This window comes from Centropristis striata, chromosome 18 (genome assembly GCF_030273125.1).
Source record: "Centropristis striata isolate RG_2023a ecotype Rhode Island chromosome 18, C.striata_1.0, whole genome shotgun sequence".
NCBI classification, from domain to species: domain Eukaryota; kingdom Metazoa; phylum Chordata; class Actinopteri; order Perciformes; family Serranidae; genus Centropristis; species Centropristis striata.
The window spans coordinates 10,858,011-10,883,974 of NC_081534.1; the positions used below are offsets into that span (position 1 = coordinate 10,858,011).

General features: G+C 40.2%; 1 protein-coding gene across 3 annotated transcripts; it reads right to left on the reverse strand.

Annotated features, from left to right (window-relative positions):
- Positions 1-249: 249 nt before the first annotated feature.
- hmbox1b (homeobox containing 1 b) lies at positions 250-25,689 on the reverse strand. Of its 3 annotated transcripts, none has more exons than XM_059356145.1 (10): positions 25,491-25,689; positions 22,661-23,335; positions 17,014-17,099; positions 14,492-14,602; positions 11,414-11,567; positions 11,080-11,162; positions 10,346-10,441; positions 8,435-8,529; positions 7,484-7,567; positions 250-5,137 (listed from the first exon to the last, which is right to left on the reverse strand). In XM_059356145.1, the coding sequence occupies exons 2-10, from the start codon at positions 23,329-23,331 to the stop codon at positions 4,994-4,996; spliced, it is 1,524 nt and encodes a 507-aa protein (XP_059212128.1). In that variant the 5' UTR covers positions 23,332-23,335; positions 25,491-25,689; the 3' UTR covers positions 250-4,993. The 3 variants fall into 3 exon arrangements, with proteins under 3 accessions (XP_059212128.1, XP_059212129.1, XP_059212127.1); XM_059356146.1 differs by having other exon boundaries at positions 8,435-8,526; positions 22,661-23,338; XM_059356144.1 differs by having other exon boundaries at positions 22,661-23,338.
- Between the last annotated feature and the right edge of the window lie 275 nt (positions 25,690-25,964).

Consider the following 25,964-nt stretch of genomic DNA (forward strand, 5'->3'; position numbering starts at 1 on the left):
CTGCTTGTCAAACAATGTGTGATGAATCGGTGTACACATTCAAATCAAGATAGTGAACCCAGGAAAAGGCCTCATTGATATAGCTTTATTCTCTTGTACATTATATATATATATATATATATATATCATACTAAAATAAACACAAGTTAAAAAAATGAACAAAGAAACTGTACAAAAAAATGTATATATACTACATCTTAATTACAGAACAGTCTACTGTCCAAAAAAGGCACTAAATTCTGAAATGGGCAATACAGTAATTTTGAACATAACTAGATTTGAGATTGATACAACAGCATTCAGTCCTCTTTTTCAAAACTATACTGGGATGAAGTGGATGGTGTTTTCACTGGGGACACAGAAGGACATGTAGACATGTTGACCCTGACACACCACGAGAGGACACCCCTTCAGAGTAAGCACTACCACTGGAGTACACGCGACAGCGGGTGGAGAAAGCCTGTTTCAGATTTCAGTATGTTAGAAAGAGGAATCTGTTTCCAGTTTTCTCTTGGAAAAGCACAGAATCTTCTTGAGCACCTGAGGGTTCTTTCTTCCATCCCATAAACATTTGTGTCAAGCTTGAACGCTCGTATAAAATACTGCTGGATTAAAACTTGTACTTGCTAATTGGGCCGTGGCATCTCTCACACACTAAGGCAATTCATTTAATAGTGTTTTACAGTGAGATAATCTCTAAATGCACTCTTTGTAGTCTTTTCCTTCCATATCTAACAAACATTCTTTGTATGGTGAGAGAACGCCACACCAAACTCGCTAGAAAAAATCCCTTAAAATAGGAAGAAAAGTTTGCCTGTCAATTTTAAACAGTGTTTATGAACATACACTTTGTGCTTTCCAAGGGAAAAGTGAGTAAATTCTATGCTTGCTCTTCTTTAGATCTGAGGCCTTAAAGGAGCAGTTCACCTCATGGTCAGTAAACATACAATGAGTTCTACACATCCAGATATGGAATATGCATATTTCAAAAACTATATTATTGCAGTTTAATAACTTTGATAGACAACAAAACAAGTTTAAAAACCTAAATTGAGTATCTAGTAATAAACACTGTAATTGCAGTTGTCATTATATATGAAACATTTTTTCTAAGCAATATTTTATGCTCTTTGCAAGAGGAGGGTCAATGTTAAAAAAGTACATTTCTCTATAGAGTTTGGTGTGGCGTTATTTTAAGGAAAGAACAGCACATACTGGGGCTTTGATTTCATGATATATGGTGTGTAAAGCAGCTGTACTGAAATGTTTCTCACACCAGCCCCAGAATAATATATCGGACGTTTTGTCATTTCAAAAGAGAGCTCAGGGGAGGGAAGGCTTCATTTTAAGCTTCTTATTTTAAATAAGGTGCATCATTTTTCATCTTTCACAAAATAGCTTACTACCTCAGACACAAACAGGGGGAGACTGTTGTTCAGTCGAATAAGGGATGAAAAAAAAGAAAAAAACAATTTAAATGATAATGAAAAATAAGTCAGGAGAAATTAAAAAGCATGATTAATTTAACAATAAAAGCAAGTTTCATTTTAAAACATGTCGTTCTTTTTTTTTGTACATTACCATAAAAAATGAGTATAAATACATATTGTTTTTATCTTTCAACCCTTTCTTTTTGAAACAGTTCCCAGTACTGAGTCACTGTATTCTCGGCTTCGTACGCACAGAAGCGATAAGATTTAAATAGAGCTTTACTAGACTAGAGCCCGGGGCTGGGAGCTATTCTACAAGCAGGAGACACATTTTTTGAAACATTATTGTTACATTATTTGACTATTTAAAAAGTTCCTGGCTTACTGCTTTGTTTAATCCTGCTTTGTAGAATACTTTCCCAGTTCTCCAAAACCATCACTAAAAGTACCCTTAAAGCAATAGTTTGACATTTCCACAAATAAGCTTATTTGCTTTCTTGCCCAGAGTTTGATGAAAAGATTGATATGAATCTATATGCTAAATATGAAGCTACAGGGAGGAGACAGTCAGCTCAGCTTCACATAGAGACTGAAAGCAGCTCGTGAAAATACCTTTCTACTAGCACCTTAGAAGCTCACTAACTAACATGTTATATCTCCTGTAAAAGTATAAAAAGGGCACAGGAAGTCACTGTGATTGGTCACAAAATAGTTTGAGCAACCAAAACTTTTTTTAAACTTAATTTTTAGTATGGCTTTAATAAGACGAAGCACAAATTAATTAATGAGCTTTAGAGGACAGAGAAAGGCTGTGTATTTAGCCTTCATGCTAAGCTAAGCTAACTGACTCAAGCAACAAATGACACATGGCGGTCATCATTGACGGGATTTTCTCATGAAACTCTTGGCAAAAAAGTGAAAAAGCCTAGCCCCCACCCTCACTAAATAAACTCAAACTATTATTCTCATTTTTTCACCCTAATGGTTTGTGTCCACAGGGTGTCGCAACAGGAAACTCCAACTGTTGTACTATGTTTTACTTTTTGGTCAGTAGTCACGGAAGAGCAATTAAATTACTTTCTCTCCAATGCCCAATGGAACATTAGGCGTGGTTCCACTGAGTACTTTGAGTACTTTTTTGGAAAGCAGCCGAGTGTTTTGGCTCCACCTACTAGTTAGTCCCCCTTGGCCTTTGTTCCCATACAAGTACTTTTGTGGAGGCTGCCCAATGGGGTCCGAATGTGATAACAGACCGATGTGGCAAGCAGTGTTGCTATATTTCACGACTATTCAGACCCCTCTAGTGACTCTTTTTCAAAGAAGCGACTAGCGACTTTTTCTGGTGTTATTGGAGACTTTTGGAGACTCGTTGCTCTTATTACTGAGGAGCAGGTGATATCCCAAAGCACTCACAAGCGGCCCAGTCCTCCCACAGCAGTCTCTCCCAGCTGCAGTCAGCAGAGCAGGAGCGGTTAACCCCACAGTGTCCAGTTTGCACCAGTCTGCAAATTAATCATGCATGCGCAGAATTGCCGCTCAGAAAAGTACCTACCCAAGGATTTCTTTCAGGCAGGTACTTTCTGAGCCGCTACCTGAGCTGATAACCGGTCAAGTTGGGCGGATCTTGGGCTTCTCCCAAGCCACACCCATAGCAACTCACTAGAGGGAAAAGTACGACTGTGTGTTGGTTTCCTGTTTCAGGGAAGGAGAGCATCTGTCAATCATCTTATCGACCCTGACTAGTGGTACGCTCATCAAGTGTCCAATGCTGGAAGCGTCCAAAAACACCCTGTGGACACATACCATGCGGCCAACTTTAAAGACACAAGCTAGTAGGTCTTTTAGTGAGTCCCCAGAAACCTACACCTATCAGGAAAACAGTACTATGATCTCCAGTCAAGGATGGTTTTGGAAAAGCTCCACCCAGGGCAAAAAAAAGTGGAAAGTTATTTCCAATACCACCACTTTAAGTGTCTTTGATTCCCTTCAAAGTGGTGCTTTTACCTTTGAGGCTATATAGATGAAATAAAAACAAAAATCAAAGTTCTGATATTCTAAACCATTTCCAGTGTGGATTTAGTCTAATCTGATACCACTGATATTTAAAAAAAATCTTGTGAAAGCACATTCTTTAGGCTATTATAAAGAGGCAGCGTCACAGAACAAGTAGTAAATAGCTTAAGGGTATTTTATCATTATATGTCTGGTTGCTATACCTATCTTTACCCACACAGGCTCGCTGAAGTGTCGAGCCCACGTACGATCGCATACTGGCTCAAGAGGCTTCGCCGAGCACCACAAACGCCAAAGGAGTTAGTAGAGATCGCTTTGGATGAACACCATCTTCAGATCAGTCTTTGCCTCTCAAGTTTTTTGCTCCGAGCATCTTTTCCTTTGGCATTGATGACATTTGAAAAAGCACAATTCCCCTTATTAGATAGCTTAAGTTTGCTTGATTATCACATTGACCCTAAATTGATTCTCATAGCCTCAAGTACTTAACAATAGTGTCACTGGGAAGCTAAATACCAAGGCAAAATGATTGTATATCCAGTAGCCATTTGAGCTACATGCAGCTGCTGCTGTTGGACATTAACCTTAACGTTCATTTTGGCTTTCTTTTTTATGCATACTAAAAAGTTTCTTGTTGTCGGAAGAAAATCTTCAAAACCTGCTGTATATTGCAAAAAGTAAAGGTGTAGGAGTGTGTGAAATTAAGGCTACATCCAACAGCAGCTCTACAGTAGAAAGCAAACAGCCACTCCGCTGAGGAATGAGAACTATAGAGAATATAAGACAGTGACTGGACAGTACTGTCTGCCCATATTATTCTTTCTGACCGCCTCGGTGCCGCAGAGGGAGACGACGAAACTCTGGCCATCCGTCTTTCCCCAGACGATGGCTGGAGGCTGCTCTTCCGATGAATTGCACGATGAAGAGGGTGATGTTTGAGGAGTATGTAGGTAGGTAGAGTGTGACTGAGAACCATAAGAACCATATATATATTATATATACAGTACACATTATTTTTCTGAGGTTGACGCTGAGGTGAGATAGACTGAGGATCGGCTCAGACAACCAGGCTGGAGAGGAAAGGAGAGAGGGGACAAGGAGGAGGAGAGGGAAGAGAAGAGGTATCCTGTGAGGAGGGATGTGTATTCGAGTTCCTGCGAGGCACGAATCCCAGACGAGAGCCACCGATTTGGGGGTTATAGGCCTGGATTACCCCCTTTTTCTTCTTTCCGTGGAACATTTTCATACAGATGCAGAGGACGTTTAGTGACCCATTTTGGCCAGCTGTGTCAATATGTTGGTCGGGGTAGAGGTGGGGGTGGTGGGTAATTACTGTTTACATGGGCTCTGTGGGAGGAGGGAAGTTGGGAGAGAAGGAACAGCTGGCAGGGGGGCTGGCTGAGGGACAGATTCACAAGGTTTACTAAGTAGCATTATTTTGGTCTCTTTTTTTTTTTTTAAACAGCTCCCCGTTTCACTCCTCCTTCCCTTTCCCCTCTCGACTCTGTCATTTTGCTCTTGCGCTTCCTCCATCCCGTTTCCTGTGCAGTTCATTCGTCCTCCAGGGACTCCGTCTTGATGTCGTTGGGGACCCCTCCGGTTCTGGACAGGGCCAGGATGGTGTGGTTAACAGCAGCCATCTCCACAGCCAGAGAGATGGGGTCCTGGTGCTCGCTGTGCGCTGCGCTGTCATCCTGAAGCAGGAAGGGGACAAAGCACCATGATCAAGAGATGAAACTGCAAGTGGGAATTCAGAATGTGTGCAGCTTGGAAATCAATATTTAAAACCTCCTCAGATATTTTCCTCTGCTACAGCAGCAGTATTTGGGCGGCAGGCAAAACTATAGATTAAACCCTTATACATAATTTACGACCCTGATTCCAAAGACGTTGGGACACTGTGTAATACATAAAGAGAAACACAATGAAACAAATTCAGAATGAGTGTTTATATTTGCAAAAACAAAAGGTTGCCACCAATATTTCCCCCTCTTCGTGGAGCTGGTCCTGGATGCTATCATTGTTAGCAGCTCTGGTCTGTTTTTTTTTGTATTGCATTTGTGGGCATTCACAAGTTACACCTGTGTCCAGTCTCCAGTAAAACAAAGCAGCACTTTGAAATATATTGTAATACTCAAGTTTCTTACTTTTCTGTCATCTTTAAGTTCTCATTAAATTTCAATGCAATCTTATATAACATGCAGGATTCGATTGTGTCTTTGTTGAAACGGCTGAATTTAAACTTGTGCTATAAGTTAGCTGACATTAGAATACTTCATCAGGAAAGCAAAAAGATCTAGTGATTTACCCACATATAAGCAAAACACATTTCAGTATCCATAGTGTCAGACAGTCATATAGTGGGCCCATTCATCCAGGTTTAGTTACCTATTTAACTGATGCTATTTAGCCCCAACAAAACAAAATGACAGCATAACCTAAGATAGCTAGTCAGCTAGCTGGCTGGCTAATTTCCACTGGGCTTCTCTGAGAATTGCGTAGCTTGTGGCTACGGAAAAAAAAATAATTGATGCCAAAAAGATTGCTGTATCTGGTGTGAACAGCTAGACCGACTGACATGGTGCTAAAATGAGAAGAGTGTTTCTCCGTTCGGCTTTGCGTCTGGTCAACCCGCCTTGAAGCGTCATACCGCACAGCTGACACTACCAACAGCATCTTTGGCAGAGTTTCAAATGAAATAGACAGCTATGTTTACGTAGGCATATGTGAGGCTAAAATGTAATCAGAATTTTCAAAGACAACACAGACTATTGCCAGTATATCCATTCATTTAATCAATTCCCAGGTGTTTTAATGACTCTCTAAATTTCAACGTTTTCAAGGATGAGTGGGAAACCTGATAAAGTCAAAATATGGCATTTTCAACCACCTCATGAGCCAACGTTAACTTATAAAATCTGCCAGCGACAGTTGTCATCAGCTAGCATAACCAGCAGTTACCGGTTACAAATGTGTCTACCACTGTCTGCTCCTGGCTTTGTTGAGCCTAGATTGGCATCCAAACACAACTGGTACAAAACATTAGTGCTGCTTGTCTTGATTTCTCTGGCAGTAATTATGTTCTTATTACCACTGAACATAAGATGTTCATGTTAGCCTTTGCTGTAAGCTGACGTTAGCCCACTAGGCCAAACTAACTACCTAGCACAGACTACCTGGTATCGATCACAATGCAGTTAAACAAATAAAATAAAACGAATGATAAATGTTTTCGTTGGTATGTTGATCAGAGTTGGTGCCGCTCTGGAACCAGTTTTCCTGGCGAAACATGAACTGGTTTGAGATTAGGCAACAGCTCTGAACCGGCCCTTCTGCTGCCTTGTTTGAAAAGGGGTATATGTCCCCCTTAAAAATCACCATAGCAAAGTTTATCTTGCAAAAAATAAATAAAAAAATCACCAAAGCATCGACAACTACATAGGTACCGCCAATTGATTCAAACCATCCTCTATTATCAATGCAATCGATCGTCAGCCTGAGCCTGCAGTCTACTGCAACTCTCAACAGCCCCACAGAGAAAAGGAACACTCACAGTGCAATGAGACCTGCTGTATATTGTGACGTTAGATATGTTATTCAAGCCTGCACAAATGGTCAGTAAATAGGAAGATAAAATACTGTTCTGCTGCAGGTACAAGGTATTGTGGATGTTAAAAACGGAGATCACAGGAGCCAGAAAATGGGTGCGCAATGGCGTCAAATCAACTTAAGTGACATGCTGCCTGATTACTGTATTCTGACAGCTACTTAAAGACATGCAATCAGAGTATAATTGTGGTGAAGAGACCTCTCTTAACCTCTGAGTGATTTGATTTGAGTTTCCATTGGTCTCTCTTTAGACTGCACTGGAGAGCAGCGCAACCAAAGGCTGGAAGATATACAGCAACATCAGTTCTAAAATGCTGATCAGAATAAACTGGCATGATGCTAAAACTGACTAACTCAGGTTAAAGTGATCCAGATTTTATCTCCCTAAAAATGTATATGGAGTGTTGTGGCAAGCTTGTGTGTGGATGTACCTGTGTTGGTGAGGTGGGCTCCAGTCGGTAAAGGCCAAAAGGTCGGCTGAGAGGTCTCTTGTCAAAATACGGCAGGTCACATGCCTGGAGGAAATAAAATGAGTGATTTAAATAGGTAGGGAAACCAATCAGAATATTCTGAGTTGCCTTTTTTCACTTCTCGTGTTCACTAGGTGACAACACTGCTGTGTTCATTACTCATTAGGTGCAATGGTCTACTTTCACTGGCTCTTTTCACTTTGAGCAGACTTGACAGGAGGGTTTGCCTGTTGTGCAATCAAGAGTTCAAGCTACAGGGCTTAAACAGAAACAATATTCAATTGTAGGTTTCTACAATAACAAAGAGTGTTGCTACTTTCCATTACTCCATCTTAGTTTCCATTATAAACAGGAAAAAGGAGAAGAGAGTGAGCTTTTGTTAATTAATGTGCCTTGGGCAACAGTTTTCAGAAACATTCTTCACAAAAATGAAAAAAAAAACCAACTGTATATGCCTTCTATTTTGTGGAAGGCTACATTAAGAGATCTTCTTAAGGAAAACAGCAGGTCAAATGTTCCTGCAATTTGTCTTTTGGTGTGAATCTGTGAACAGTAACGGGCCAGTGAGGCCACAGGTTCCAAGGCTGGTTTCACTAATTAACATCATTTTAGCCACAGAGAGGGGAACTGATAAGTTAAGTCAACTGATGTCTTCATTCCAACTAAACAGAACAGAGTGAGCCTTCCACCAGGCGATGGATGTAAATGGTGGTGAGAGGCTGATCCATAAAAACAAAGGAAAAACTATGAATGAAAAAATCTTAATCAGACACACAATGCAAAATGAAGACACGAGGCTGTAACACACAGAGAAGTGACCTCTTTCTTTTCAATTAGACCAGTCGTTTACAGTACTGTCTGGAACATAAATCTGGTTTTATGTGTCTTTTGGGATCCTTAATCACTCTCTACCTGCTCTGAGAAGTCATTCCCATCGATGTCGTCGCTGTTGGAGTGTCCCCCTGGGCTCTGGACGTCTATTCCATGACTCTCCAGGATTGTGGCTTCTTGGAGGAAGAGGATGGATTATTAGATTTACAATGGATCACTGATAATATCCCTCATTACATACTATAGAGGAGTAATTCCCAACCAGGGATATATGGAGAGATTGTGGACTAAATGAATTTATCTGAAAAAATTAAAATTAAGATTTTATTTAGAAATAGCTGAAGGCAATGGATAAATTGTTGACTTTGTTTGTTAAATGTAATGGATAAATGGTGGAAATAGCTAAGAGCAATGATAAATGGTTAAAATAGCTAATACCAATGGATACATTACTCAAATAGCTAATAGTGATGGATAAATTATTGAACTATTTATGCATTTCTTTAAGCGATCAGATTAAATCAGCTAAAAGTCATGAAGGGGAAAAATTAGTTAGCTAACATTAATAAATTCATGATTGCATTAGTCAGCTAAAAGTAAAAGTGGATAAACGGTTGAAATATTTATCTTAAAATAATGGACAAATGGCTGAATGTAAAGGAGAAACGGATTAATTAGTTAGCTTATATTAATAGATACAGGGTTGCATTAGACAGCTAAAGGTAACAACGATGGACAAATGGCTGAATTAGTTAGCTAAACGTAATGGATAAATGGTTTAAATTGAATAGCTAAAGTAATGGATAAACGGTTGCATTAGTTAGCTTGAAGAAATGGATTAGTTAGGTTAAAGTAATGGATAAAGGATTGAATTAGTTAGGTTAAAGTAATGGATAAAGTGTTGAATTAGTTAGCTTAAAGTAATGGATAAAGTGTTGAATTAGTTAGCTTAAAGTAATGGATAAAGGGTTGAATTAGTTAGCTTAAAGTAACGGATAAATGGTTGAATTAGTTAGCTTAAAGTAATGGATAAACGGTTGAATTAGTTAGCTTAAAGTAATGGATAAACGGTTGAATTAGTTAGCTTAAAGTAATGGATAAACGGTTGAATTAGTTAGCTTAAAGTAATGGATAAACGGTTGAATTAGTTAGCTTAAAGTAATGGATAAACGGTTGAATTAGTTAGCTTAAAGTAATGAATAAACGGTTGAATTAGTTAGCTTAAAGTAATGGATAAACGGTTGAATTAGTTAGCTTAAAGTAATGGATAAACGGTTGAATTAGTTAGCTTAAAGTAATGGATAAATGGTTGAATTAGTTAGCTTAAAGTAATGGATAAACGGTTGAATTAGTTAGCTTAAAGTAATGGATAAACGGTTGAATTAGTTAGCTTAAAGTAATGGATAAACGGTTGAAGGTAAACAATCAAAAAGCTGAAAAAACAGAATGTTTAAAACGTCCAAATTCTGATACTCTAAGTGGTAGGAGTATGAATGCAAACTTCACCCAACCAACACAGTTCAACTATATAAAACATCTGAACACATGATGGTCGGTGTTGATGAAAGACAGAAATGGCTAGGAAGCACTGCTGTAGAGGGTTGTATGTTAGCACTCTTTGCCCAAATGATAATGTATATTTTCTGTCTTTCATTCTTGTATTGTCTTCTCTCCTGAGTCCATTGGATAGCAAATAATGGAGCTTCTATTATACAAATCTAATTGGCATCTAGGGTTTTTTTCACAGCAGTAATGGGGATGCTTTGCCAGAGGTCATTACAGATATCAGGTGAGTGATTAACAACCATCAAGCTAATTATAGTTATGGAATGAATTAATGATAAGCCATTCAATGCAGAAGAAAAGTTTTACAATTGCAGTTATTAAATATGGAATAGTCATGTTAACACAAAGGGATGTAGTCAAATGTGCAGTGTGCCGCAATCAAAGTCTCAATGTACATTCAGGGTCCCTCCCCCAAACCCACATTACCAATGTTGGCTCGTCTCTTGATCTCTTTGCGACGGTTGGCGAACCAGTTGTAAACTTTCAGGGAGGTAACCCTCTCCAGATCAGACAGCTTCTTCCCTGAAACAAATCACATGGCAATCTGATCACTCGATGCACAATTCACAATAATGATGTCTTGTTTGAATTATCTATTTTCCCCCCAGTATGTTGTAATCTTTATATTTAATTTTGGGCTCTGTCTTTAAATCCATCTGCTCCCTCAAGCTGTGAATTCCACTTTTATTTGTGCTTTTATAAACACGATTTTTTCATACAATATGATGGTAAAATATCTGTTGAAAGGACATAACTTTATTTAATTACATAAGGGGCTGATCACACAACAGATGCAGCACAGATGTTTGGCCTGGTAAATTCAGATCAAGTCCAATAAACATTAGATCCAATGCTTGGGTCACAAAAGAGCACCAGCAAATAATCACATATCAGTTGACGGAACAAGGGGATTTTAGTTGCAGATACATGTTCTGCATAATAATTAAATCATGCTGTTGTTTCAGCTCTGTAACACTTATATGTACAACATCAAATGTATAAAGGTTTTCCTGTAAATGCTGAAAGACTACTAAGGTTGTTTTAAATGGTAAAATTCAGAGTATTTGCACAACATACAGAAAAAAGCTATTATCCATTACATATAAAACATTGAATTATTCTTACAATGTGGTCCACACATTCCTGGTGCTGTGGTTTACCTGGCTTCTGAATAACAGCATTGCAGGCGTTTGCTATCTCCTCCCGTTTGGCCTCATCTGGGTACTGGTTGTCGTTGAAGTAGCTATAAATAGCAGAAGAGTCACACTGATTAAATTAATTTCACTACACAAGGACAATGTCAACATGGAGTTATGTATGCGGTACAACAAAGCTAATATTGAGAGTGTATGACCAGAGTCACAGGCTCATTGTCCAGACGTTTTCTTGCACAGGCTGCAATGTTTCCTCAACTCCATGTGGAAATAAGGGAGAAGTTATGAAACAAACTCCCATTTATCATCTTTAATCTACTTCCTTCTACCTCCTGCTTACCTCTCCATCACAGCCAGGCACTCTTTTCTCCAAGTGAAGCGACTTCCTCGACGCAGCCGGAAGGTCCCGGGGGCAGTGGTAATGGGGGGCGGGGTTTGCCTCCACTCCATTTCCTCCAGAGGTAACGGAGCTGGCCGCATGTTTAGAGTGGCACCTGGAGTAGAGGTGATGGAACATCAGTCATGGAGAGTCTAGCCACAGTCAGCCTTGGGAGCACATAGTCTGCAGATGTATTTGTAACTGTGCCAGATAAAGTATCAAAATAAAAACAAGCCTTATTTACTAATACGTATGTAGAAATATTCTTACATTGCACACAAAAGAAGTCAATTTTGTTGTGACACCCATGTTAGTGAATTAGACTGGCAGTTGGAACTGGCTGATAAATCATTAGTCACCATCTCTAAAAATGTCATGTCGGTCTTTGAAGATGCAATCTCTCCTGAAGGAAGCTGCTGGTATATCTTCTAACAAGGCTAGATATGGCATCTTAAACCCTGCTTGGTTGTAAATTGGAAGCTTTTATAAACCCTGCATGCCTGTTAATTTGCAACCAGTTAACATTGGCTGCATATGAACAATTTCTCTGCACCAGAAATTGGTGGGAGTAGTCAATCATTATCAGCCAAGTCAATATAAAAAAACAATAGATTTCAATATGGACATTGTCATATATTCCATTGTAATCTAGGACCGGAACCCTTTATATAGTTGAATATTGTAATAATAACAATAATTATAATATTGAAAAGGAGTACATTTCATAGTTATGTAATACATTTGGCCAGTGCATTGGTAAATAAACAATTCTAAAAAGTGTTTATTAAAGCCTTTATTATCCTTGTAGCGTTTCATAAATGTGGTTTTAATATGCTTTGCATCTTTTAAAAGATGTTAACTTTTTCTACGACAGCCATGTCTTCATCCTTTGTGCACACGCTTGTTCTGAGGCGGTTCTAAATTTGTTCACACAGTACGAACAAAGTCAGGTAAGTAAATATTGATGAATGCTGGATTTGTGCTTAAATCGTTCCTATGCACAGTTTAAGCACAGATTTGTGTGTACGCAGTCCTCGTAAAAAGGTCCATTGTGTGTGTAGTGTCCGTTTTGGCAGATGAACTGAGCACAGTGCACAACACCAGAAAGCCCATCCCTTTATGAAAATATATGCAAGAATGCACACAGCCTTTTGCAAATCTCACAATATATTCTGATTATAAACTCGACTGAATAGTGCTGACAAAGACTTTGCTGCCTCATCTTAAATCAGGACAGCAGAAAAGAAAACCACACAAAAGATTTAATTTGCACTAAAACTCATTAAACTGGCCACATTGTGTTTAACAGCTCAGATATATTATGGGGTCAGAAGCTCACCTTCAGTATCATAACCTCATATGGCATGTACATTGTGAACAAGGCCTAACTGGGTCGCCCAGCAACAGTCCAGGTTATCAGAACTGCATGAATGGGGCATCAGTTTCCTCTGCAGCAGTGATGGAGGCGTGTGTGCGGGGCTGGGCTGAGCTGGGTCGGGCTCAGTCTGCCCATAAATAGCACTGAGCAGTTTCCACTGCTGTCGGTGTTGGCAGGGCTCCACCAAGGAACATGCCGCAGAGGACGAGGCGTGGGATGTCTGCTGCCTGGCTATAGGTTGATACAGCGCACGCACACGTATGCATATGCACAGTGAGATCCCAAGCCAGCATGAGGCCTGTTGTTTTTGCTGTTAACCATTTGCAGAGAAGTGTGGATTTAAGGTTGTGTGAGAAAACACACCGTGTGTCTTTCCCCACAGAAGCAAAACTAACATTAAAACTAGCTGATCAAAACAAAATGAAGGTTGAAATTGGTCTCTGCACATTAAGAGTTTGGGAAAAAACAGGACTAAGGAGTAATGTGAAGTTAGAGACCTAGACTCAAGACTTGATACTTGGTCTTGAGTTGGACTTAAGTCACAGAAATGAGAAATTAAGACTTGACTTAGTATAGACTTGACTTGTGATCAAAAACACGTGTCTGATAATAGCCAGTTAAAATCCTGTAACAATAAAAAAAAAGAAAGAAAAGAAAACAAGAAGGACACAGTCCGGCTGTGCATACTCATTATTAAATTTTTTGAGATGCTATCGGACAGAAAGAGCTTCTCCTCTTCACCACACTGAAGAGTATTTTAGTAAACAAGCCTCTGAATGACAACAGAAGCAACAGAGAAACTGACTGATTTTCTGAAGGAGTCAGCAGTTTCAAACACATTGTGATTTGTTTAGGTTTACGAAAAGATCATGGTTTAAAATAAGTATAAAAACAATACAAAATTTGTTGCATTAATACAGTAACGTACACAAATAAAATGTAATTTAAGAAAGTAAACGCTGTTTGCTTACATACCGTTACCCAAGTTAACTTATATACATTTAAAGAAGTCATCATTAACTTTTGGTCCCATCTACCTACCCCGACCTCCTCCCTATACAGAGTTATACAAGCTTTATTAAGAAAAACTACTTGTAATACTTCAAAAACAAACGTAATCCAGGAGAAAAGGCATCATAACCGAATTGACAATCCAGTTTGGTTTTATGGCAACACAATTTTAGGACAGGGCTGCCTATAAACTGCTGCTGTTACAGCCTTATTTTCAGCCTCACGTTCATATCACACTTCAGGAAGATTCCACTAACATACTAACAGAATTGAGGCATCTTATACTGTATATCACATCTCACTGCACCACAGAAACCACAAGACGCAGTCTACTTCTACTTATCTCATTAACAATGTATCAAGAAACTGCTGACAGCGGAGCGTTTCCTACTGTGCTTCCTTTCTTTGGGGCTGACCTCCTGCTGCAACTAGTGAGGCAAACTCTTCTACTATCTTTACATCCAACTTTAGAACTCTTCACCTTTTTTTCAAACATAGCTTTGCTAAATATTCAGGGATTAAACTAGTTTATATAACGGCCTAGATGACCATGCCAGACAGTCCTATTGTGTTTATTCAATTCCTATAATAAGACCAAAACACACAAAATCAGGAGTGAGCAGGGCAAGGGTTGAAAGACTCTAACGTACCTGGTGTGGTTTTCTCCAGCGTGTACCAGCGGTAGAAGGCCCTCTTCTTCTGCTCACTCAGGTCGGAGCCGTGCTGCAGCAGCCAATGGGAGATCCTGCTCTGGCTGATGCCTGGAAAGCAGCCAGACATCGAATTACAACAGAGTGATTTGCATCAAGCCCCGGCTCAATTTGTAGACTACCCTTGGAAGAATTTAAGAGAGACAGAAGGGAATACTAGAGGGGCAAAGTGTTTTCTCTCTCCTTAGCTCGGAATTTATTTCTACTCCCATCACTTGTCTCTCGCACAAGCAGTAGAAGAAATACTGCTGGTCACTTTAACTCCTTTATACTGGTTAAGGATTTGAACCCGTTGGCAGGCTTTGGTTTGCATGTTCTCCCTATGCTCGCATGGGTTCTCTGGCTTCCTCCCCCAGTCCAAAAGACATGCAGGTTAGATTAACTGTTGACTCTAAATTGCCTGGATGTGTGATTGGGATCATGAACAGTTGTAGGTTATTGTATTAATATGTGTCCCACATCTCACTACTCCAGTGTTTCCGAACTGCTTAAACTGAGATGTTTTTAAAACGCTGCTGACCGGATTTTAGTTTGAAACATGCTGCATTTAATAGTGGACAGACAACCAAGCCATTTGACTAACTATTTGGAAACGCAGATACCTAGGTTTGCTTCCTTCAAAACATCATAGCTATACCTTTATACCTTGTGATTCCATTCATTCATATTAGATGATGACATTTCACTTTTCTGTATAAGAAGCCTCCCTCTGACCCATCTGTGTTCTTTTCCAGTATTTTGACATGAAAACGCCCTCCATAAAAAACAGTGACTCAGGTTACCACAATTAGCAAATCAATGGGCTTATGAAATGTGCTACAATAACACAAGCTAAGTCAATGTTAGACACAAACATACTAACTAAACAATACAGCGGTAACGCAAGGCCAGCAACTCTCCATTTTGCAAAGTAAATAAAGTCATTTATTTTGTCAATGCAGTCTGGAGGTTTTGAAGAAAGTGAACGGCTACAGACCCCCGTTTTGAATCAATTACACTTGATGTAGATTTGAAAATGTTATATTCAATATTGTCATTTTCAAAATAAAAATGTTTATTGTATATATGAACCCTGACCTGGTCTGGGGTCAAAGTTCAATATTGTGCGCAAGACAAACCTCCGTCTTATTTTGTTGAGACGAGCTAGCAAGTGCTGCTTCGATGGGGAGCTAGATGCAGTTTTTACCCCGCACAGCGAAAGAAAAATTAACATTTTCATAATGATTGGGAGGAAGAGTTCTTCTTTACGACAGTTAAAGAAAAGTGTGTATGTCTTATTTGCGGGGCAACTGTGGCGAGAGAAAACCGGCACAATGTGGAGAGACACTTCAGTACCCGTCACAAAAGCTTCCAAGCTAACTACCCACCTGGCAGCGCACTACGGGCAGAAAAAGCATAAGTTAAAGCGAGTTAAAGGCAGCTTTGGGCAAGGGTTAGTCTTTTTTCACAAGGCCAGTGAAAAAGTGACAAAAAGCAACTGAAGCCTCATTTAGAGCTGCAAACTTTTTGAAAAAGAGCAAGAAAGCTTTTTCGGACAGAGTGGTCTTGAAAGAAGCGATGATAGTCACTGCAAACTGTTTAAAGACAACAAGTTTGTATCAGACAAGTAGACCTTCGTACCCTTGAAGTAGCTCTTGGTTTCAAAAAGGCTGCCCCCTGTCTTAGAGCAAGGTAAAGCGGTTAAATATTCTAAATGAAGTGTACACTGATATTGCTTTTTTTTTAAGGTGGTTCTTATTTAGGTGGCTAAAATAAGGTTGGTTTCTGCCCTGTCCACAGCAGTACATATCACTCTCATAGAGACACCAGACTCGTGTTTAAAAAACAGTAATTCCACCTTGCAAGAACCCAGGAGTTGTTGGTCCACTGCTGCCTTGATTTCTTTGTTTGTTTTCCTTATTGTGTGACTTACGGTCTCAGATGCGAACTTACATGAAACCACAGCAGTACATTGTTTAGCTTCAGTACGGTTACTCCAAACTAGGACCGTGCTGATCGCAGTTGGGCCTGGCTATGGATATATATACAGTCATGGAAAAATTATTAAACCACCCTTGCTTTCTTCAATTTATTGTTCAATTTAATGCCTAGCACAGCCAAGGGTACATTTGTTTGGACAAATATAATGATAATAAAAATAACTCATAAGAGTTTAATTTAAGAGCTGATATCTAGACATTTTCCACGGTTTTCTTGATAATGATTTTGGTTATTATCAAGAAAACCATGGAAAATAGCTAGATATCAGCTCTACAAAATGTGAATGTTTTGATTTGAATACTCAAACAACACTATCAATAAATATAAAATACCCACCTTTTTACATGTGAAAAATAAATTTCAACTGGGGATACATTTTTTTAACAACACATATATGTGCGTGATGGATAGAATATATTTATTTGTAACAGAAAACACTTGAAATGAACAACGTCAGATTGTCAGTCAATTCTGCTACTAACCGGTAACTTGTGCCACCACTGCCTGAGAGATCCTCCTGTTCCCCAGGAACGCTTTGATCTCCTCTTTCACCAGGCTGCTGTCCCTCCTGCAGACACACACGGCACAAGTCAGAACACAGCAATACCACTTAACACACCGTCAGCAGCAAAATCTGAAGCACCAAGCTGCTATTTTACAGAGGGAAACATCAAACAGCATTTCAAAGTACCACACTTTTTAAAATAAATTTAAAAACCTAATTGGCAGACATATCAAAAAGATATGTAGTGCAGATAAAATCCCCGGCATGACTTCTGTAGGGACACGATTTCAGCTTTTATTTTTTCACTATTTACATGGATTTACACGTTCAGTTGTGGTGCAAGCTGCCGTATCATCATTCACCCAGCATCAACGACAAAAGCTTACATGTTGTACGCTTTAAACATTAATGCTGTGCCCCTTCACATCAGCCTCAAAGCATTTTTTATTGTGCAGATTAAAATGTCAGATAATCAAACCTGTTTTTATATCGAACCTTTTCATAGAAAAACTACAAAACCAACGCTCCAAGGTGCATTTTGACAGCACTGTAGCTGTATTGTTTCTTTTCTTTTATGGCTCCGACATAATCAACGTTTCATTTCAGTGGAACACAAAGGCAAGGACTATGAATTTAAATGAAGCGAGCCACAATCGAGTAATCTATATTTTCAAAATGTATTTGGCGGACGTGTTTCCGCTATCTTAGTCCTCAGCGGGGGAAAATAAAACATGCACAGACTTGCAGGAATGGAGAGTGGTGAGTGAACATGTGCAGTCACACTGTGTACCCACCCTGCTTTCTGGCTTTGAGCCCAATCCCCTCCCTTATACATACACAATAACATACACATGCATAGACACCCACACACCCACAAGCTTATGACTGTCTTGGCTTAATTCCTCTGCTGGTACAGATTGTGAACACCTGTCAAATGTGTAAACTGGTTGGTGCATTTATCCATACTGATTGTGCATACTTTTTTTCCTCTTTTACTTAAAGGTATTTCCATTGGGCTCCGGCCCCCACCTAACTTTATCAGCACTGGTGCTCAGACCATAAAACCACAGCATCCTTTGAACCAGTCCCAGATTCAGACAGTCAAAATGGAGAACGCATCAAAGTCCTGAGTGCTCTGTTAGCATATTTCTGAAATGAAAATGCGTCACGACTCTTGACATCCAGCATCAATATCCTCCACACCAGCCTCTTGCGGCGCAGCTAAAATTAGAGCTCAAAAACGCTGCTTGTATCGACACCAGCGAATCAATGTAGCACAAGCTGCTGTACAAGACTGAGGAAGAGTGGGAAGTGGAGAAGGGAGGAGGCGGGCGAGGGAGGGGGGTGTTGCTGGGTGCCAACTCAAAGGCCGAACCCCTACAGAGACGGAAATGTGCACTTAAAAGAGAGAAAAATCAGAAGGGCACCGTGGGATTGTTGACGAGCTGTAACTGCGTGTCACGCCCCTGCAGCCCTGCCGAGCGAGACGCTGGAGAGTCCTACAGGCGGAGAGGACGAGGGCTTTTGAACGCTACTTAACTTCTTGGGCTGTCTAAACAGGACATGTAATTTAATGCAGAGGCAGTGTGAATGAGCAACGGGACAGCTAGTGCAGCGCTGAGGACAGAGCCTGAGGTCTGAATGTCTATTCTTATTCTGACTCTTCATACAGGGCAGCTGGGAGGCTCATGTGTGAAGTGCTTAGAAGAAGAGAGGAGGTGGCTAACATGTGGACTGTGATAGATTACGAACACTGAAACTGTCACAGTAATGGCTGTATAAGGGTTTAGTTTTTGAATCCTCTGAACCACCCGGGTAAAGAACTTGTGATGAAAAGAGCACAGCCGTTTTACTTAGATGGCAACTCAATTTGTTCAAATATCCAGGCGGAATGAATCTATAAATCACAACCACAATTTTTCTGAAAATAAAGTAGAAAGAATTGTTTTTTTTTAATTTGGAGCTAAGGCTACTCGATTATGGCAAAATCATAATCACAATTATTTTTGGTCAATACTGAGATCATGATCATTGAACACAATTATTTATTGATTTTGGAAACAGAGGGCATTAATTGAACTGTTGAAAGGCCCTTTTTACCATTTTTTTTCTTGAAGTTGAAATATAATTCAACTGAAAAATGTATACTACATGTAAAACCTGAGATAAATAATAAAAAAATATATAAATATGTATGCATTATATAAATACTTTTTAAATAATCAACAACAAATATACTTAACATTTTCCAGTCCGTAATCCAGCAGAAACACAAGAAAGTGCACCGCTGTTAAGGAAGAGGTCGCTCCATTTATAAAACAAGAGAAAAACGAGAGGATCATTGCAATTTAGAATTGGGCCGCATTCTCAATTATCTTATTTTCATAAATGTTGTGTGTCATTCAAAGTGAAAAATAAGATTAATCACTGAACCCTCTTTTTTCTGTTTGTAAACACAACATTCAAACTTGGCCCCTCCTCCTCCTGACTCAATGACACTGAAAGCACTTGTCATCGGATCGTGTTTGCTACATCTGCATACATACCTTTAAGTAAATATTAAGCCAGTGATTTCAGACCCAATGCTATTTGATGTTGTTGTATGTGATTTCATGTTTTCAGAGGTGCACGATTATACAGGCTTCTCTCATTTCCTCTTTATAAAATTCAAACCCTGAAGGCTTTTCCAGCATTTGCCACTGAATTATTTCCTTTATATGCAATAACATAATTACACATAATCTCAACAAGAACGCCTTTATGTCTGTCTCTGTTATTTTGATACAGCATCACAGGATGTCCATCTTTATGTAGTGCATGCCGTACAAGGCAAATGTACTAATCGCATATGTCATGTGGTCCTGCTGTACTTACAAAAAAATGGAAGAGTAGCCAGCTCTCTTGGAAAGAAACAGTCTGTGCCAACACTTCCCCTTGTCTGTTCCTTTTTTTATGTTTTCAACAGTGCAATATTAGTTTTCATTTATCTTGCTTATTATCTGCATTTTTTTTACACTAATAACTCACAACAAATTGCAGTAAATGCACCATACTGCTTCTGCGACAAGTAGAGTTAATTTTTCAATTAGTTAAAATGGAGAAGCAATCTGCAAACAACTAAACACTAGGTCCATTCATTGAGAAAATTTGGTCAAATATTTTGTACCCCAAGTGTCAAGTACCAGCTCAGTCATTGCGTAGAAGCTCTCACTGTAGCTCCACCTCCCCAAAAATGTATACATCCCAAAAGAATTTGATAAGCTTGAACTGTGTTTTGTCTTCGAGCAACACAAGTGCAAGTGCAACACTTCTCCAAGGTTTTTATCTACAGTTTAACCACTGCAACACTAAAGAAAAGGCACAATTGAATCTTAAAGGTAACAGAAGTGACAAGAAGTCTTCCCCATTTTCCAGCTGCCTTTGTATTAGTGGCACCAGTGCAACCAAATAAATAATGATGGTATGGAATGCCCCAATGATCAGTTCATTTCATTATATGACTTTGCATAATTACAGATTGGATAAAAAGCTTTTCAGCACAAATTAATTCCCAATAATGAAAAACAATGGAACAAAAAAGCACTGAGATGGCAGAACTATTTTCAAACAGACAAATTAACTCACACTACCTCAGCAGCCAACCACGGACTAGCTATGTGTTAAAAAAGTGTAAAAAACTGTCTTATAAAACATTTTTAATCAAAAGCCAAAGCTACTAAATGGACTTGAGAGTGAGAAATGTTTTCTCAAGTTCTGTCTTCAAGGTCAGGAATACACTTTCAACGAACAAGAGAAAAAAAAGACATTTTAAAGGATACATAATATCATGTTTATTCTCAAGTTCATAACTTGCATTTTGGGTTTCTACTAGAACATGTTCTATGCTTTGGTTTTTTGAAAGCCACATATTTTTTAATCATACTGCCTGTCTGCCTGTATTCACCCTCTCTCTGAAAAGGCTCTTTGCACATCTCTTTAACCTCTTCCAGAAAAGCCAAGTCTGCTCTTATTAGGCACGTTTCCATTAGGGTAAAAAGTCGCCGCTGGGAAAGTCTCAGGCCACGCCCTCTCAAATGGCCGCACTCGGCGTGTCTCCATTAAAAAAAAGCCCCCAGGGGATTAACGAGACTCTGGAGGTGACGTATGGTTTTCGATGGTCGCGTAATCGTCGCAAAGCAATTACGTGACGATTTGTGGAAACGCACCCTTTGGTCACTGTTTTCTGCACTCTCAGCACCATCATTGCAGCCAGGGAATGACTGACAGAAGCACTTTCTACCTATATCTATTAAAGTTGTGACGTTAAAACCTTACAGTATTCCTGATAGCTCATTTAAAGGCACAGTCACTGATTACAGGTTGTGTACATTTCTACATGGATTGGAAGTTTTGATACTTTTGTAGAAAAAAGTACAGCACCGAGGCCTGTTTTGCAATCAAATCACTTTTACACTTTTCCATAACAAAAAAATCCATGACAAATGCCCAAACTCCATATGCTGATGACGATCATGTGATATTATCAAAAGCTCCAGAGCTAAAATCAACTTTCTGCTGAGATAGTTTTTTCAATGTTCACGTCCAAGGTCAAAAATTAACTCTGAACCTCAACATGTATGCATTCCAACAGCAGCTGCACACAATGGAGCTTCAGTGGAGTTTCCAGTTGGTGCCATTTAATTATCCCTGACAAAAACTGTGTGTCCTTTCCTCAACATTACAGATATTACAGCCAATAAAGACGTACCCCCGCCTTCAACCCAGAGGCGACTGTAACACAAGCCGATCAAAATGAAAATGCATCAGTGAGAAGAGATGGATAATAGCCTTCAAGGTTGCTTTTAGAAGCATCCTTAGTGCTTTTTGTGTGCTTTATACACAACAACATTTTGTGAAAGGATCATTATGACTGTGGATATGATGTACACTTTTTCATTCATTCATTCGCTTTTCATTTCATACAGCAAGAGCAGTATTCTAGTCTCACACTTGAGTGAATGTAGCCTTTCGGCAAAAAACAACACATTTTAGCTCTGTTGCTTTGATAAGATCTCACAACCTCACAGGATATCTAGTCTAATATCACCACTGTTAATATGCTGTTCAGCTCTACAAGCACAAAGTTAAAGGGATAGTTCGGGATTTTGAACATTAACTTGTATGAAATACTTGCCAATTGTGTAGTGGTTGCAAAGCCATTAGCTTACTTGCTGTAAGCTGTAAATATTTCTTTCATTGTATTTACTGGCTGCAGCCGGCCTTTACACTGGTTAGCGTAGTAATATTATTATATTAGTATTTACTGAAAAAATTGGCAAGTCAAGTTGGTTTCTGATATTCATGATGACCATTGTTTTGTGTGGAATGGGTGACCTTTTTGTGTACACGTAGTTCTGTGGAGTTCAACCTTGTGGTTTAGTGACCCTGCCAGCTTGAGGGAACTATCTATTCTACGATTGGAACCAGCCAGAACTCCGACGCCTGAGTTTTGCTAACCCTGCACTACTGGCAAGTATTTCATACAACTTAATATCCGTCCCTTCAAAGTTGGACAAAAAGCCATGAGTGGAAAGTTTCCCGAACAAAGTTTTAGAGCTCACTACACCTTTACTGTTACTACTGACCTCATCAGCTCCTCCACCTTATCGTCAATGTCCAGGTCTTCTTCTGTAGCTTCAAACCCAAACGCTCGTGCCGCGGCCGCACTGTTCACTGGGTATCTGGGAGGAGACAGCTTCCCGTTAGGTGTGGCGGCGAGGCTATCCCGGCCGTTCTGTGATAGAGCCACCAGTGAGACAGGTGAGGGCAAGATTGCAGAAGGCGGCGGCGGGCCTGGAGGTGGAGAGGTGTCATAGCTGTTACTCGGAGACGGCGAGAGTCCCCCTCCGCTATTGAACTGCGTCTGCGTGGCAGTGGAGATTTTGGAGGTCGTGGAAGAGGCGGTGGTCGCGGAGTGATCGCCGGTGCTGCCCTCGCCGCTGTTGTTGTTGTTGCCGTTGCACGTCACGGAAGAGGTGGTGGTTGCCGAGGCAGTGTTGTTATTGTTGAAAGATGTAGTAGTATTAGAGGCAGAATTGTTGGTGCAGTTGTTGGCCCCGCCTACTCCATAGCAGGAAGAGGAGGAGGAGGAGGAAGAGGTGCGGCGGCCAAACTTGTCGCCATGCTCCCGGTCCAGCCGGTCCAGAGTGTCAAGCGCGTGCAGGATCTCCTGCTTGTTCATGCCGGTGCGACGCAGCCGCTGCAGCAGATCTATCTGCTCAATAGTGAAGCGCGGCTCCTCGCTGAACTCAGACATCCTGCTGCTGGATGAGAGACAAGACAGACAGGTTGTGAGACAGAGGAGAAATAAGAGGAGGGGAAAGGGAACAGGAAATGCAGGGGGAAGTTAAGGAAAGCAAGTAAGTGGATGGTCAAGATCTAGGGAGGGAAATAAGAAGAGAAAGAGAGATGGAGGCGCGAGGCTGAAAGTCAGGGAGAAAATGAGACAGATGAAGGGATGGTGGAGGCAATGAGAGGATTAAGTAGGAAAGAGTGAAAAGGAACGCAGTTGCAGATGGGGATAAAAATGAGAAAGATGGGAAGGAGGAGTGAGGCAGAGAAAGGTAGTGGAGGAGAGTTAGGGGGATAAAGTAGAAAGAGAGGGGTGGGAAAGGAGAAAAAAACTGCAAGAAGAAAATAAAGAGGCAGCAAATAAGAAAAGGAAGACAAGAGCGAGAGATAGAGTGTGAAAGAAAAAGGGAGGGAGGGGCAGGGCATAAAAATCAGCTATTTTTGGGAACCAGCAGGCAACACACGCAGAGTGCCAGAGTCACCTTGACAGCTGATGCTATCTTAACATTCTGACTGCCATTCTTTAAGAGCTACAATATATCCCGGCTCTGCACACCACCCACGCTGTATGTTTTTCATAAGCAATTTGCTGTGCTCAAAATCAATGCAACTGGAATCGGACTGCGGCAGATTTTCCATCTTCTGCGCCAGCCCGACCTATGATAAATGGTTTAAAAGGGGTCACTGGCACTTTTCTACATCTGTGTAAGTCTAAGCTGTGCAGAGGACAAAGGAAAAAACTAAATGGCTCGAAAGTGTCTGCAGTGTTTTGAAGTTACCATGAGAAAACTAATAAGACTTGTGAATATAAGCCTTTAAAATGTCTGTTACACTAAGGTTTAGATGGAAAGGAACAATTATTAACATTTCACACAAATAACAGGGAAAAGGGTCACTTTGAGTAGGCACTGAAATACATTACTTTGGTACCACAGGGTAGCTTAGTAGTTCTGGAGAACATTAACTAGTTCCTTGAGTTATCATTAAAAATGTATAAGGAATGGTTCTAAAGCTGTAAATCATTGGTAAATACAGTTACACTGCAAAGCCAGTCACATACCAGGGGGTGAGCTGTTAAACTGTTACTTTAACATTATAGCACTAACTAGTTTTTGTGTTCTTTTACAGAGGCACATTGTGTTTAGCCATCCTGGTTAAGAATTTATAAATGTAACTATTCAGTCTAGCCCAAGTTAGATTAACCAGTGGGAATACAATGGGCTTGCAGCGGAACAGAGATTCAGCCTAATATAAATTAACGCCCTACACAGGTTTACTGTTGATCACAGAACAGACTGGACAGGTGTGCAACCCAGACTGTGACAGAAAAGAGTTTATGACCGATCCTACCTCTACTATTTATTTTCAGAGCATTATAAGAGCAACTGAAAGGGGCTGTCTTTGACAAACTTCCTTTTTTACACATAATCACATAACAGTCCCAACGACTCCAATAACTCTTCAAAGCTCAGATAAAGACATTTCTCAAAAATATTTACAAAGATAACGACAAGTCGATAAATCACGTTTTGTTTTGCATAATGCAAAACAAAGCTTACCTACCTAAATACTGTTTGCATGCATTATGCACCACATATTCTCACTGTAAACCAAACTCGTTTCTTTGGCAGTGTATTTTTCTAAATTGTTCCAACATTGACCATAGTTTGTGCCATCTCTTTTTCGTCCATGTGTTTTTGTTTTGCTGACTATGGGCCCTGCAGTGAAAGCACAAATCTGTCGCTCGTCTCAGCGCTGCAGGCAGCCACTGGTGATGCCAGCAGCTTTCACGCCCTTTGCCCAAAAGCTAACGTTAGCAAATGTTTCTGTGGCAGGCGGACAATGCCCAATATAACGTTCAATTAGCCAGCTTGCAACCCTTTAACCCAGACTCATTTCCAGTATCCCTGCCGCTGAATTTATACTAACAACAGTCCATATGCATCACAGAAGACGGTAACTTAACATATGCTATTTCGGTGGCAGTGTGGCTGTGGCATGATTAGCATAACATGCTAGCCATGCCAACGCTGATACTAGCTGACGTTAGCCGCGGTCGCTGGCTAGCGTTTGATATTAATAACATCACTTTCAGTGTTGTAGATAGCTAAGCACATGACTTACCTCGGTTCAAATCGTCCACTTCACCATTTAACTTTATAACTTGAGCAAAGACCCGCTGTGCCTTTTACTGCAGCCGAACAATAACGCAATATGATTACAGTGCCCTGTCCGACCCCTTTCCAAGGATTTCTAATCAGAGGCGAATTATTTGCCTCTCTGCTTTGTCTGTCTGACAACAGCCATATTGACAACTAACACCTCCGAGTAGCTCTGAGGGAACTGTAGTTTTACTCACACAAACCCCCTCTACCGCGCGCCGGCCTTCTTTACACTAAAAACTACAAATCCCTGAAACAAGGGCGAGGGGGGAGCTGATGGCTCACTGATCTACAGTTGTCACAAAAGGCGATGCAGTTTTTAATTTGACCACAGCAGCGGCTCCCCTTAACCCCCCGGCTGCTGCTGGAGGAGCTGTGTGAACGGTGTCTGGATCAAAGGCCAGCTGCACCACCTCAACGGCCAATAAGTAACACA

Coding starts and splice junctions, on each gene's coding strand:
- hmbox1b (XM_059356145.1), bottom strand. CDS start 23,331: ATGTCTGAGTTCAGCGAGGAGCCGCGCTTCACTATTGAGCAGATAGAT. Junction 17,100..22,660: donor AAGGTGGAGGAGCTGATGAG/GTCAGTAGTAAC, acceptor GTGTGTCTGCAG/GAGGGACAGCAGCCTGGTGA. Junction 11,568..14,491: donor GCTGGAGAAAACCACACCAG/GTACGTTAGAGT, acceptor CCTCTACTCCAG/GTGCCACTCTAAACATGCGG.